Raw genomic sequence first — 15,593 nt, forward strand, 5'->3', positions numbered from 1 at the left:
AAAGAGGTACGCATCAAACGTTACAATCAATCTAGTAGTAATATGACATGTGCATTTGTATTTTATCTTATTTTCTATATCTTATCCTAATCCATGATTAATTATTGATGACCACTTAAGAGATGATTGAAATTATTCATTCAGGTTCGATTACACTATTAAAGAGGTACGTATCAAATGTTCCAATCAATCTAGCAGTAATATGACGTGTGCATTTATATTTTTATCTTATTTTCGATATCTTATCCTAATCCATGATTAATTATTGATGACCACCCAAGAGATGATCGAAATTATTCATTCAAGTTCGATTACACTATTAAAGAGGTACGCATCAAACATTCCAATCAATCTAGTAGTAATATGACATGTGCATTTGTATTTTATCTTATTTTCTATATCTTATCCCTTAACCCAATAAACCAATATATGTTAGGTTGAAAGTAATTAATCACAACTAAATTTTTTTTCCCATTTACTAAACAACAAAACATCAACAAACCTTCAAAAATGAAAACCACAACAATTTCATCACCAACACCAAAGAAACCATCTATTGATTTTAGTACTGTAACGATTTCTAGTAAAGAAACTAGAGAAAAATAAAAAATAATTAAAAACATACAAATTTAACGTGATTCAATGGATTGCCTATGTCCACAGGAACGGAAAAAAAGACTTTTACTATATATAAAATTAGGATTACATAAAAAGGTATTTATACTAATTCTTAGATAATAAAATTCAAAAAATACCCCTAAACCACGATTTCACTCCAACATTTGCTCATTTTTCTTTCCCATTATGAGCCACATACTACAACACCATCAAATTGATAAGGTAAATTCTAAGGGCAATGCTCACGGGGCTCCTGTACTCTTATGAAAGGAAATTGCAGTGGAAGCTGCTTGTGAGAGTGAGTTATAGGAGGACCCACCCTTTCTTAAAGCTCTCTCTCCACTGTTCATCACTTCTTTTACCCTCTCCCTCGAATGATTCTCTTCCATAACCTTTCTCACCATCTTCTCTATCTCCTCCTTCCTCACCACCCTCTTTGTCGGCAACACCTCCGGGCGGACTGCAATTCCCAGCTCCTCCGTCAGCATGGTAGCATTCAATCGTTGCTCTGCGTAGAGTGGCCATGCGACCATCGGCACCCCACTGAGTATGCTCTCCAATGTGGAACCCCACCCGCAATGAGATAAAAATCCTCGCACCGATGGATGGCTGAGGATCTCCACTTGTGGTGCCCACAGCGGCACCACCACTCCCACATTTTTGGTCCGGGTCAGGAACCCTTCTGGCAAGTAATCTGATGGGTGCTCCCCCCTTCCCTTTCCTGTTGTGAAAAATGATCCTGATGGATCGTTTTCGATGGGCGGGCGGACCACCCAAATGAACCTTTGCTGGCTCAGCTCCAATCCCCACGCCAACTCCGCGAGTTGCTCCGATGAGTGTGTTCCACCGCTCCCAAAAGATACATAAATAACCGAATCAGCGGGTTGAAGGTCTAGCCAATCCAACAACTCGCTCCTCGCTTCTTCTTTTCCGACCGGCCTTGTGAGTGGACCAACGGGGTAGATAGGTACCTTAGCGAACTGGGCCATTACCTTGTGATCTCTTAGGGCTTTAAGCGTAGTGGGTTCCAGATCCTCCCATGTGTTCAACAGAATTCCGTCAGCCTTAGTGATCCCAACTCCCATGCGCATGTACTCGAGGTACTGCTGATTCCTCCTATCCAGCATCGGATCAACCACATCTTCTGGCCGAACAGGTTTGCAACCGGGTAACTGAAGCGGTTCTGCTCTATCTACATACTCTCCTTTCACCTCCACATCTAGAGTTGCCACATACAACGTCAGGGCCAGAAGACACGCATTTGAAGGCACAAAAGTGTACTTGGGCATATCAAATTCTGGTATTTCAAGCGCTTCAAATCCAAAAAAGTCTACAATCATAAGCGAAGGAGGAAACTTCATCGCGGAGATGGCTGCCCGGAAGCTCGGTATGGTCTCGCGCATCATGACAACAATCCGAGTAAAGACCGCTGCATCGGCATCAACTAGGCTGGATATGTCGGCTGGGGGAAGTTCAACTACGTGTAGGAGCTTGGAACTGGCAGCAGAACCGAGAGACTGGGATTCTGCAGGTGACGCAGACGCAGCGATTGCGAAGACAGTAACGCGGAAGCCATGATGGGTTACCAGGCGTTTGGCGAGCTCTAGGACGGGGATGAGGTGACCCAAACCAGGGCTGGCTAGGAGTATTGCGTGAGGCTTTGAGCTCTCCATGCTTGTATACCTGGACGGCTGCAACTATGAAGAAAGAATGAGCAGTGAACTCTGTGGGATACGAACTATTATAGAGATTTCAAAGGCGAGAGATTCAGCGTTCTGTACGTCGCTTTTGCGCCCGACAGTGCCTGACCACCTATCAACGCAGTGAAAATGATGGACAAATAAATATAAATAAATAAATACATCTATTAAATAGACAACAACCTCAAAGGTTACTTTAAAAGACAATTTTCTGGGTCTAATACTTTTAAAATCCTAAAAATTTAAGTTAATTAAATACCAAGATTTCCTGGGCCAATACTCTAAAATTACTAAACTTAATTCTAGTTTGATTTATGAAAATTTGACAATAATTGACTTAATTTTTAAATTTTAATTTATTTTTAAAAATTATTTCACTCATTAAAAAATTAAAGTATTAATTTTTACTTAATTTTGAATTTTTTAATTTTGTTTATTTAATAAAAAAAATTTTAAATTATATTTACATGTACAATAAAAATCGACATAATCATTTAAGACTAATTTTTTAAATTTCAAATTATTTTAAAATTTGAATTCAAAAAATAGTATGTTGCTTGATTTGAAATTTGTTTAAGTAAGGAGAAAATTTAAATAAATTAATAAATTTATTGAAATAGTTCAAAATGAGTGTTCAATGTTTTAATTAAAGGAGAATTGTGTTTTCGGTATAGTTGAGCTCAAAAATTGACCAAAGATCCATATATTATGCATATTTAACTTCAAGATCCAAATAAAGTCTAAAAATTAAGTTAAAGGATATTATTCTTTATTAATCCCTAAAATACTCTTAACCCCTGCATACGTATATAAGTATATAGTGAGTGTAAATTTCAATTTTTTTTTTATGTTTTTTCCTTTTTCTATTCCCAATTAAGTATTACTTATTTCTAACTTTTTTTTCTTTTTTTTAAAGATATTGAATCTTTTTACTCTTATTATAAGTAAAGATAAAAAATATTCATATAAAATTTAATAGATAATCAATTAATGAAATTTAATTATTTTTATTGTTTTCATATAAAAAATAGTACTAAACAAGGTTTTCAATTTTTATTTTTAAAAATAGTTTTCATTTTTTAATTAAATGTTTTTTCAAAAATAAAAAATATAAAATATAAATCATATTACCATTTTTTTAGAAAGTATTTTTAAAATAGTTTTTGAATGTAATTTTTTTTTAATTTAAAATAGAAAATAATCTTGATTTTTAATTATTTATAAAAAAAGTTTAAAATAAATAAATAAATTTAAAAAGTTAAAATAAAATTATTATGATTACATGAATAGAGGTGTAATAAACACTAAAAAAAACTTATGTGAAAAGTGAATAAGTATTTTAATCTTTTGATATTTTATATTTTTTTCATCTATATAAGTTATATGAAACAAATTTTTGGACCAACCGGCTCAAAACACAACGGTACCTTGAATTAATACATACGTGCATGAGCACTAGATAGCACATGTAGGAGTAAAGAACATTAAATGCATGCATGTACAATAGTCGACACATGTAGTCATGAGTTTTGACTAAAAATAACCCATTTAAAAAAAAAAATTCCGCAAACTAAAAGATGCCAAATCCATTCTCAACTCTTAGACATCCACGTCATAAATTATTGTCGATCATTACGGTGTTGAATTTATTTTAAAGTGACTATAATTTTAACTTTTAAGTTTAAAATAATAATTAATGGCTAAGAATAAAAATATCAGTAATTATGGATATATCGATATTTCGATTTTATGGATATATCGAAGATATATTGACGGATAATTTGGAAAAAAATTTCGATAAACTTAAAATTGATCAAAATTTATAAAAATATAAGAAAATTTTCATAAAAATGTAATTAGAAGTATAATGATATTTTTAAGTTATTTTATTAAATAATTTGATATATGTATAATATGATTTATCATATTTGATAATAATATCGTATGCATCGATAAAAATATGAATTTTATAAGTATATATTTATTATTAAATTACATCAAATATTATTTTATAATAATATTATAATATATATAATTTTAAAATATATTTAATATTAAATTTATGATTCATTTAATTTAATTATATTAAATGATATAAAATAAATGATAATATATCTATAATTTTTTAATATTTAATTAAACTATTAATAATATTAAAAATATTATGAAAAAAAATTATGATGATAATTTTTATATTTTTTTATAATAATTATAATTAATTTATTTTCAAAAATATTCTTTTGTATTTACTTTTAATATATATATATATACACACACGTTTGGTTAAAATTAACAAAGGAAAATGGAGGTCTTATACATGGGCAAAGTGGGGAATGGGCCCCAGGTAGGAGACTGGCTGGGGAAGGGGAGCTTGGGCAGAGGGGCAGGTGGAACCGTGGAGGTCTCATATATAGGCAAAGTGGGGACCCGAGCATAGGAATGGCAACGGGGCGGGTTCGATACGGGTCGCCCTTATCCCAACCTCGTCCCGTTTCTTCAAAACAAATCTCATCCCCATCCCAAACCCAGGGCGGGGCGGGGTATGTAATCTCATACCCGTTTTGAAATAATAATCAAAATCCCATCCCCGGCCGTTCCGACCCGGGTTGCCCAAAAACAGGTGAAAACAATGAGTTACAGATTGCTAAAATGAGGAAAATAAATTAGCAAAAAGACCACCTTGTTGCCACCAGATTACAAATCTGGACAATCCCAAATATCACCAACAATTTCTCATCTTTTGCCCAGAAATTGACAAAAAAAACACCCCAAACCAAACAAATCAACATTCAAATCTCTCATTTTTTTGCCCAGAAACTGACAAAAAAACACCCCAAACCAAAAAATCAAAATTCCAAAAAAAAAAAAACCTGAAACGATTCCCATGGAGAAAATGGCAGTTTCAGATGGATTATCCGATGGATTTCTGCATTGAGTACTCCAACTATCCAAAACACACCATCTTTTAGCATTTTGACGAACACTTGAGTTGCTGATTGCAGATTAGGGATGAGTTCAGGGACAAGAACGAGGATGAGAGGGATTTGCGGAAGCCATTTCTTCACACTGGAAACTGGTATGAGGCAATCTAGTATGATGAGGTCGTCTCAGGTGATTCGGGACAGCTCCGTCTCCATCATCACTTGTGTTCTCACCTTAGGAACGAGAACCCTAAAACGAGAGAAAAAAACCTAAAACGGGAGAGGAAACGGGAGAGGAAGACTAGAAAGGATAGGAAGCAAATATTTATAGGTGGGGGTAAACTTGTAATTTCACATTCGGGGCGGGGCGGGGCATATTGTTACTAAACCCGATCCCGCCCCGAACCCGATTCGGGTTTTTTTAAAAAACCTGAACCCGTCTCATCCCCGATTTCTATGCTCCCATACCCGTTCTAATCGGGGCGGGGCGGGGCGGGTGACCCGAAAAACCCGAGAAATTGCCATTCCTACCCAAGCAGGAGATTGGCTGGGGAAAGGGAGTCTGGGCAGAGGGTAGGCCTGGGCTGAGGGGCAGGCAGTCTGGGCAGAGGAGGGCGTTTTCTTTTTGCAGAAATATAGCCGATTTTGCAGAAATATCGCCGAAAAATCGGCGATAAATTGAAGAAATATCGGCGATTTTTTGTTGTGACAACATATTAATGAAAAAAATCGGCAATTTATTGCCTCCAACCGATATATCGACGATTTTTTGGTGATATTTATCGAAATTTCTCATCTCCGATATATCACCATGATTTATTGTGTCGAAACCTTCCGATACACGATATATTGACTATATATCATCGATATATCCCGTTATTTTCCTCCTTGTTAATGACTATTATTTTTATTATTTAAAAAAAAAATCAAATATCATGACCATTGATTCTGATTTTAAGTCAAGATGGATGACAATGATTTTGACTTAAATTTTTATATATATAAAATTATGTTATTTTATTTAAAATATTTAACTTTATTTTTAAAAAAATAAATTGATTTTGACTTAAATTATATATATATATATATAAATTATACGTTTCATTTGATATATTTACATTTATTTTTTAAAATCTATTATATTATTTTTATTTTATATTTATTAAAAATATATAAGTGGTTAATAAACTTATATGATCATTTAAAAAATAAAATAATATATGAAATAAATAATTGGTATTTTTAATTTGATATAAAAATAGTTTTGTTTAAATTTATTAAAACAATTAATGACTAAGGCTTTGGTCACTATGGTTTTTAAAATCATGTTTAAAACCATATCATCAACCATGATTTTAATTTTAAAGTTAAAATTATGGTTACTAACTACAATTTAAATTTTTTTTTTTTAAATAATCAAAGTTGTAATTACCAATTATGGTTTTAAAGTTAAAGTCGTATTTGGTCACTATGGTTGTGACCACTTAAAAAAAACAAAAAAAAAACATAGTCACCCACTATGGTTTAATGACATGGATGTCTACGGGGTGAAGACACTAAATTGGGTATTATTTTGAAATCAGGTTTAATTTGTGAATTTTTTTTAATGTGTTATTTTTTTTTTTTGCCAAAAATCCATAGTTATTATTCTTTCACATACTATCCATATTCTTTTCATATATCAACTAATATTTATTTACATAGAACATTCATTTACCTTAAGGTATGTTTGGTAAGCGAGAATAAAGATTAGGAATAAATATTTTGTTTTCATACTTATTAATATAAATGAATTTGGTAATTCTATTAATTATTATATTTGGATGCATATAAGAATATAATGTTGAAATGATAATTTGGTAAAAAAGGAAATGAAAATGAAATATATATATATATATATATATATATATATATATATATATATATATATATATATATATATATATATATCAATAATATCCGTACATTTAGTTTAAAATGATTTTTTATTTTTATATTTATTTAAAAAAATCTCACATTGCACATAGTTTGGAATAATTTTTTATTTTCATTTAAAAAAATCCTGAAGAGTTTTTTTTGGCTAAATTATAAAAATATATTTTGGTGTGTGATTTAAAAACAACATTATTTTAAAAAATTTATACTACTATTTAGTTATTGTTCTTTAAAATAAATTAAAAATAAAATAAAATAGATAACTGTTTTTCCTTTTTTTTCACTAGAAAAAGTGAATTTCAAATTAAGACTTTGTATTAAATTTATTAATAAGTATAATAACTTAAAAAAAATTAAAACTCAAATATATATATATAATAATAGACATATGTAGACCCCGTAAAAAGACCAAGGGCTTTTCCAGTTGGTTTGAGGGACCACCCGGGAGCTTTTTTTTTTTTTGAAGTGAGGAGGGGGATCCCTTTTCTGCCAGGAAGGAGCTGCGTTGGACGCGTGGATACGGCAAAAGAGCATGGATGGCCATGTTGGTGGTTGAGGAGCCATGCCTGTTGATGAAGACACAGGAAAGTGGGTGAAGGTTCTGGAGCGGAAGGAAAATGAGTCATAGCTAGAGGGGCGTTTTGAGGGAGTAGAGAGGAGAGATATTTTCGAGAAGGAGAGAAGGGCATTTTCCGGTCATATACAGAGAGGAGAATCTGAGAGTGAAGCTGTTTTGGGAAAGAAAGCTTGCCAGTAAAGAAGGAAGAGCAGAGGAAGGTCGTGTTGCGAACTTTCAGGTAAATTTATCTTGAACCTGGTACGTGTCCGTTTGCTAATGCCTTGCTTCATTTTCTACTGATCTATGGATACGGTTTTATTGCTTGCTGTGGACATTAAGAGCCACAGGCATGAGTTTTAGTGGAACATGTTTGTCATTCTGGAATGCCCTGTTCTAGTTCTTTTTTATGCTCACATTCTTTTCTTCTGTAAATGACTGCATGTTTCTTTTGGATTGGGTGACTGAATAAATATTTTGTGGATTTTCCTATTCCTCCTACCAACTTGTCATTCGTCCATCCCTCATGAAACATAATAATTCTTTGGATTCCTACTCCTCGGTATTTTTTTTTGGCAATATTGTTCTTCTTTGATTCTCACTGTATTTTCTTCATCGAGCTTGGGAGACTTGTTTGTCCTATGAAGGTGAGAATAAGAGGGAAGAGATAACACTTTCACTGTATTCCTCATTTGATTGGGATTTCATTTCTTCCACTATTTGCTTCTCAATTCTTTCATGAAAAATCTCTGTTTCTTCATCTATAAAAATCTGAGGAAAATATATCAGACATAGTTAATAAAATCTGGGATTCATCCTCAACGGGTCGTTGTTTGGATATTAAAGGATTTTCAGCAAGGGAGAGTGTTTCTAAGGCTTTTGCAGTCTAAAATGGCACCCAGTCCCGACTATGCAGCCACCAGCCTTCTTTGTGGAGAGGACAACAGCAGCATCTTTGATAATTCTGATCATGGCGCTGCGGTGGAGGAGCTTGAGACTGCATGGCGTCATCGAAGTCGTCGAAGTCGTGATCAAGAGAAGAGCTTTAATGGCGGAGAGTTTTTTTATTGGGCTGCCAGGATGCCCAAGGCCTATGAGCACCATTTAAAGGCCTTTCTCCACTTTAGAACCATCTTTAAAATGCAATGCTAGTTGCACCCTAAGCCCACACGTGTGATCCCAAAACTGCATGGCTATTCACACCTCCAAAATTCATACGTGCCTTCATCCCTCTTTGTGCATACTTATTATTACTTATCTAATTCTTTTTCTTTATTTCCTTTTGAATAAATCCAATTTTAACAAATCAATCCTTCATTTTGTTTACTCATAGTATTTATTTATTTATCTATTATTATTATTATTATTATTATTATTATTATTATTATTATTATTATTACTTATCTAATTCTTTTTCTTTATTTCATTTTGCATAAATCCAATTTTAACAAATCAATCCTTCATTTTGTTTACTCATAGTATTTATTTATTTATCTATTATTATTATTATTATTATTATTATTATTACTTATCTAATTCTTTTTCTTTATTTCATTTTGAATAAATCCAATTTTGACAAATCAATCCTTCATTTTGTTTACTCGTAGTATTTATTTATTTATCTATTATTATTATTATTATTATTATTATTTATCTAGTTCTCTTTCTTTATTTCCTTTTGAATAAATCCAATTTTAACAAATCAATCCTTCATTTTGTTTACTCATAGTATTTATTTGTTTATCTATTATTATTATTATTATTATTATTATTATTATTATTACTTATCTAATTCTTTTTCTTTATTTCATTTTGAATAAATCCAATTTTAACAAATCAATCCTTCATTTTGTTTACTCCTAGTATTTATTTATTTATCTATTATTATTATTATTATTATTATTATTATTATTATTATTATTATTACTTATCTAATTCTTTTTCTTTATTTCATTTTGAATAAATCCAATTTTGACAAATCAATCCTTCATTTTGTTTACCCGAAGTATTTATTTATTAATCTATTATTATTATTATTATTATTATTATTATTATTACTTATCTAGTTCTCTTTCTTTATTTCATTTTGAATAAATCCAATTTTAACAAATCAATCCTTCATTTTGTCTACTCATAGTATTTATTTATTTATTATTATTATTATTATTATTTCTCATGTATTTTTCTATCCTCTTTTAAAAATCTCATTCCTTAAAGCCCAATTCCTCAAAAATCCAATGTCCTAATTAAATTTTCAATATCAAAATTTCCACTATTCAATTTCATTCGTTTAAATATTATGTTTGTTAATTATTATTATTATTATTTCTCATGTATCTATTTATCCTCTTTTAAAAATCTCATACCTTAAAGCCCAATTCCTCAAAGAGCTAATGTCCTAATTTAATTTTCAATCCTAAAAATTTCACTATTCGTCTAAATGTTATTTTCCTTAAGTAGAATTATTATCCTATATTTATTTATTTATTTAGAGTCCAATTCTTCAAAAATCCAATGTCCTAATTTAATTTTCAATCTCAAAAATCTCACTACTCATTTTTTTATTCGTTTAAATATTATTTTCGTTAATTAGCATTATTATTTTATATTTATTTATTTATTCCAATCATTAAAATTTAATTCTTCAGAACCCGACTTCCAAATTTAATTTCCAATATAAAAAACTCCACCGTTCATATACCGTTGTTTAATGATTATTTTCGTTATTAATGTTACCTCATCCATTTACTTATTCAGTTATTCATATACCAAATATCTCATCTCTAAATAATTTCTTAAATTTTCAATCTATAAGTTTAATCTCCAATCTCTAAAAATTCCATCTCTCGTAATTATTTATCTGATCTTTATTATTTCACCATCGTCATTATTCCATTCATTTACTTATTCACTCATCCACTTATCCACTCATTTAAAATCCCGAACTCTCAAATCATTTTCAAATTTTCAATCTCGTTCAAATTTAATTTCTAAAATTCTCATTCTCACATTTAATTTCTAAAAGTCTAATATTCAAATAAACTCTAAAACTCCAATTTTTAAGTAACCTTCGAGACTCCAATTTTTCAAATAAATTTCAAAAATCCGATTTTCTCTTAAATAGTTTTAATTCCATTCTGGTTTTCAAACAATCTTCTGCTCCTCTTGATTTTAATAAGCATGAATGAATTTTTCATAATTCCGGAATAATAGAATTTGTGACATTAATTCATGCAAAATAAACGGGCTGTGGTGGGGGCCCTACATAAGTGATTTTATGATTGATTGATTGATTTGATTATCACACATGATTTATTCATTCTGCTTTATGACATGCATGAGATTATTTTTTTAATTGTGTACTAACCCTTTTTCTTGATAGCGCATTGATCGATTGATGTCAAGGTATGCCCCGTTCTCATTTTGGTCGATTCTTTATTGAGTGTTTTGATTCCCTCACGTGCATGATCACCCTGAGTATTCATTGATTTTCACATCAATTGCCACAACAACTTCATTTTATTAGTAGAGACTCGACTTTAGGGACTTAAAGGGGTGCTACGGTCTTTACCGTACCTTCTCGATAAGTAACTTGACCCCCGATTCTGATCCGGTTTCTCGTAAATCACTTTTTCCAAAATAAGGAGTCACACTTAAGGTTTTCTTTCTTATTTTGTTTACCCTTTTAAAATAAAACAAAAATAAGTGGCGACTCCAAGTCATTTTTCTTAATCAATAAAATCATTTTTTTAAAAATAAAAATCGAGCTCGCCATCGAGTGGGAAACGCATGAGCCGAAATACGGGGTCCACAACATAATTAATGCTTTAAATTCTTTAATAAATTTTGTAATGGTTAAAAATAATTTGAAATTCGAAAAATTGATTATTGAATTATAATTAAATAAAATAATTCAAAATGTCATGTTTGAGTAATAAATGTATGCATATAATAAAAAAAATTGGTTCATTTGTACCTTAAAAAATTAGATTTTATTTGTTTTATATTCATTTAAAATAAAATAATATGAACAATTATTAATTTGAATAATTATTCTTTATTTTTAATAAAATAAATTAATTATGCTTTTATAAGATGTTAATATCCATATTTTATAATATTTATAAAATTATATAAAAAGTATTAGAAATTATTAATCTTGAATTATTATTATTTATTTTTAACAAAATAAATCAATTAATGTTAATATCTATATTTTATATATATATATAATTTATGATTTCATTATATTATTAATATTCATATTCATATTTTATTAAAATCTATTTATTTTTAAATTTATTTGTAATTAAAAAATTATTTTTATTTTTAATAAAACGTTGATTAAATTTAGTTTACATTATATAAATTGAATTTACAATGTGCGGTTTTTACAAAATCAAAATAAAAAATTATTTTTAAAAACAATTTATCTAAAAAAGTCTTTAGTTTTAAATTTTTAAAAATAAGCAAATCAAAATACATCCTAGTTGAAAAGAATTGAAATCTCACTCATAAGTGGTGTGATTCATTTCCATTTGCTTTTGATTTCACTCTCATCATTATTTTATTTTGATTTTTTTTTTTTAATTGAGATAGAGATGAAAATTATTTTAAATAAATACGGCAAGGTTAGGATGGGTCATTAAATGAAGTAAGAATTATTTCAAATAAATAAAGCAATATTGGAATTAGGATAACCCATCTCAAACCCATCTAATTGTCATCAGAAGTTAGAGACAAAACTTACCAAAATTTCAAAAATCAAAATGGTAATTATAATTATTATGGTTTTAATATGGGTTGTAGATTTTCAACCGCACATTTGGCCCGTTATCAATAACAGTAGCCCCTAAAGCATAATTTTTCATATATATATATATACACATCATATAAAAATGGTTGAGATTTGTTAAGAAATAGAAAAAAAAAAAATTGTTTTTTAAATAAGACGCCGTTTTGAAAAAAAGTTATTAAAAATAGTTTTTAAAATTTTAAAAATATTTTATGATATTTTATAGAATAAAATTCTATTTAAAAACTTAAAATATGTTTAATATGTTTTAAATATAATTTTTATATTTAGTGTTTATTTTTAATTATTTTAGATATATGTATAATTTTTTTAAAAAATAATTCTTAAAAAACAAGTGAAAATAATTAAAAGGTGTTTTCTTTAAATATATTTTTTATTTTTAAGAATAAAAAATTGAAAATAGTTTTTTTATTGTTAAATGTCTTTTTTTTTTTTTATAAAATTAAAAACTATTCTCTGTCTTCTCTTTGACAAAGAGAACTTTTATATATATATATATATATATATATATATATAATAAAGATGTTAATATTTAAACATGTTAACACGTTATACTTCAAAATAATTATAAAAAAAAAAAAATGATTTGGGTATTACTTACCAATTTGATATTTTGCCTTTTCAATGGGATTGGTTTTTGTTTATATATTGTTATTCAACCGATTCACATACCTTATGATCAACACAATCTTTTTGTTTGTAAATCCTGATTTAGATGATTCGCATTTCTTACAATCCACATAATTTTTTGTCAGAGCAAAAGCAATTTAATTAGCTTTATATGTAATTTTTTGGTTTTTTAAAATATATTTGAAGAGATTTTGAAAAATAAGTTATTTTTAAAAAATAAATTTGATTTTTAAAATAGTAATATTAAAAGTATTTTATATTTTTTTTTATATTAGGGAGAATTACCCTTAAGGGTAGGCTGGGGAAAAAATTGACCGAAAATGGTAGGTAAATTTGATAATTCTTCTGAAGGGTAGGGTGAAATTATGATAATTCTTCCAAAATCCTTATTTTGTTTAAATGTCAAGACTACCCTTAATAAGTGAAAAGTAACAGCAAAGAAAAAATAGTATTCTTTAACCTACCTGCAGTTTGTCGGTGTTATAGAAAAAAAAAAGGAAAGAGGAAAAAGGTTCAACACTTCAGGTCATGATCTGAAACCGTTTACACAAAGCTTGTTTTTTTGTGTAAATCTAGCAAGAAATCCATTAAAGGTAAGTTTTTTTTTTAAATGTCAAAAAAACAAAAATACGTCAATTTATGTAAAAAATAAATAAATAATTTAAAAATCTAATTGAAGGAACGAAAAGTTAATAATTTTAATAATGTAGATCTAAGATATTAAATCTGAAATATTGAAGGAGGTTTTGAGAAATAACTTACATTTTTTGTGTAAAATGTTATTTAAATTTATTATTTTAAACTTTTTTTATATTATTTTGGTCATATTAAAAATGTGTTTTTATTTTTAATTTATTTTTCGGGTGGGTTGTTTGATATGATTATTATTGATTTCCATTGAAAATGTTTGCACTTTAGTTTTGTTGTTAAGACTTTTTTGACATGGCAGAAGAAAAAATTTTCTCACTGGTTTTGGACCTCTTTGTTTTTGTATTTATGAACATATTTGGATTTTCATTGAAAACTGAAATCCCCTTTGTATGAGACCACTTTGTCTTTTATTATGGATTTGTTAAAGAGTTAAGATCACTATATTTTTGTTATGAATTTGTTACCTTTTTGTATAAGTATTATTTTGGTATGATGAGTTGAATGCCTAGTAGTTTGAAGGTTGTGTAAAAGAACCATTACTTCAGTTATAAAGTACAAGTACAAGTACAATACAAATGCAATATAATTACAATGAAAAAACATTAACATTACCATACATTCAATATACCAAAATGACAAAATATTGAATTGTTTTTTACTAAATTGACATTTCTAGGCTATCATGTTGTATTCCTATCATAAAGCATCCTTGCAAACCAAAATTATAAAAAGACAACAAAAATACACTATTGTAATTTCAATACATGAAGTTGTTGATGATAATCCAATGATGGATAAAAAAAATCTATAAAATTAATTTTTTATATATATAAAAATATAGAGGTACAATAAAAATACACTACAATTACAATACAAATACAATAACATTACAATACATTACGATCAAGGATGAAAATATCGGTAATCACGGATATATCGGTACTTTGATTTTACGGATATATCGGTACTTTGATTTTACGGATATATCGGAGATATATTGGCGGATATTTTGGAAAAAAAATATCGATAAGCGTAAAATTGATCAAAATTTATAAAAATACAAGAAAAACTTCATAAAAATATAATTAGAAGTATAATAGATATTTTAAAGTTGTTTTATTAAATAATTTGATATATGTATAATATAATTTATCATATTTGATAATAATATTGTATGCATCGATAAAAATATGAATTTTAGAAGTGTACATTTATTATTAAATTACATCAAATATTATTTCATAATAATATTATAATATGTCTAACTTAAAAATATATATTAATATTCAAATTATGATCCATTTAATTCAATTATATTAAATGATATAAAATAAATTATGATATATGTACAATTTTTTAATATTTAATTAATTTATTAATGATATTAAAAACACTATGAAGAAAATTATTATGATAATTTTTATATTTTTGGTAATCAATAAAAAGAAATTTTTTTATTTAATTATAAAATAATTATAATTAATTTTCTCTCTAAAATATTCTTTTAAAATTTTCTATACATGATGACTTTGAATATATATTTTAAGTGCAATACATTTAACAAAGGACAAGCTTGCCTTGGTGGTTTGATGAGCTGAACCCCAAACCTTTTGTTTGGGGTTCGAATCCCTTCAACGGCACAAAAAATATGCATTTTTGAGAGTGCACTGTAGCTTACTATAGCGGAGTACTATGGCACGTTGACTGGCCGAAAAACCGCTGATATTTCGGGGATTTTCTTCCTTTTTGGCCTTTTTTTCAATTAT

General features: G+C 28.3%; 1 protein-coding gene across 1 annotated transcript; it reads right to left on the reverse strand.

Moving 5' to 3' along the window:
• Window positions 1–656: 656 nt before the first annotated feature.
• LOC100247997 (anthocyanidin 3-O-glucosyltransferase 5) lies at window positions 657–2,390 on the reverse strand. Its single transcript, XM_002269143.4, has one exon. It carries the CDS (start codon window positions 2,289–2,291, stop codon window positions 861–863), a length of 1,431 nt encoding a protein of 476 aa, XP_002269179.1. The 5' UTR covers window positions 2,292–2,390; the 3' UTR covers window positions 657–860.
• Between the last annotated feature and the right edge of the window lie 13,203 nt (window positions 2,391–15,593).

This window comes from Vitis vinifera, chromosome 16 (genome assembly GCF_030704535.1).
Source record: "Vitis vinifera cultivar Pinot Noir 40024 chromosome 16, ASM3070453v1".
In the NCBI taxonomy this organism is placed as follows: domain Eukaryota; kingdom Viridiplantae; phylum Streptophyta; class Magnoliopsida; order Vitales; family Vitaceae; genus Vitis; species Vitis vinifera.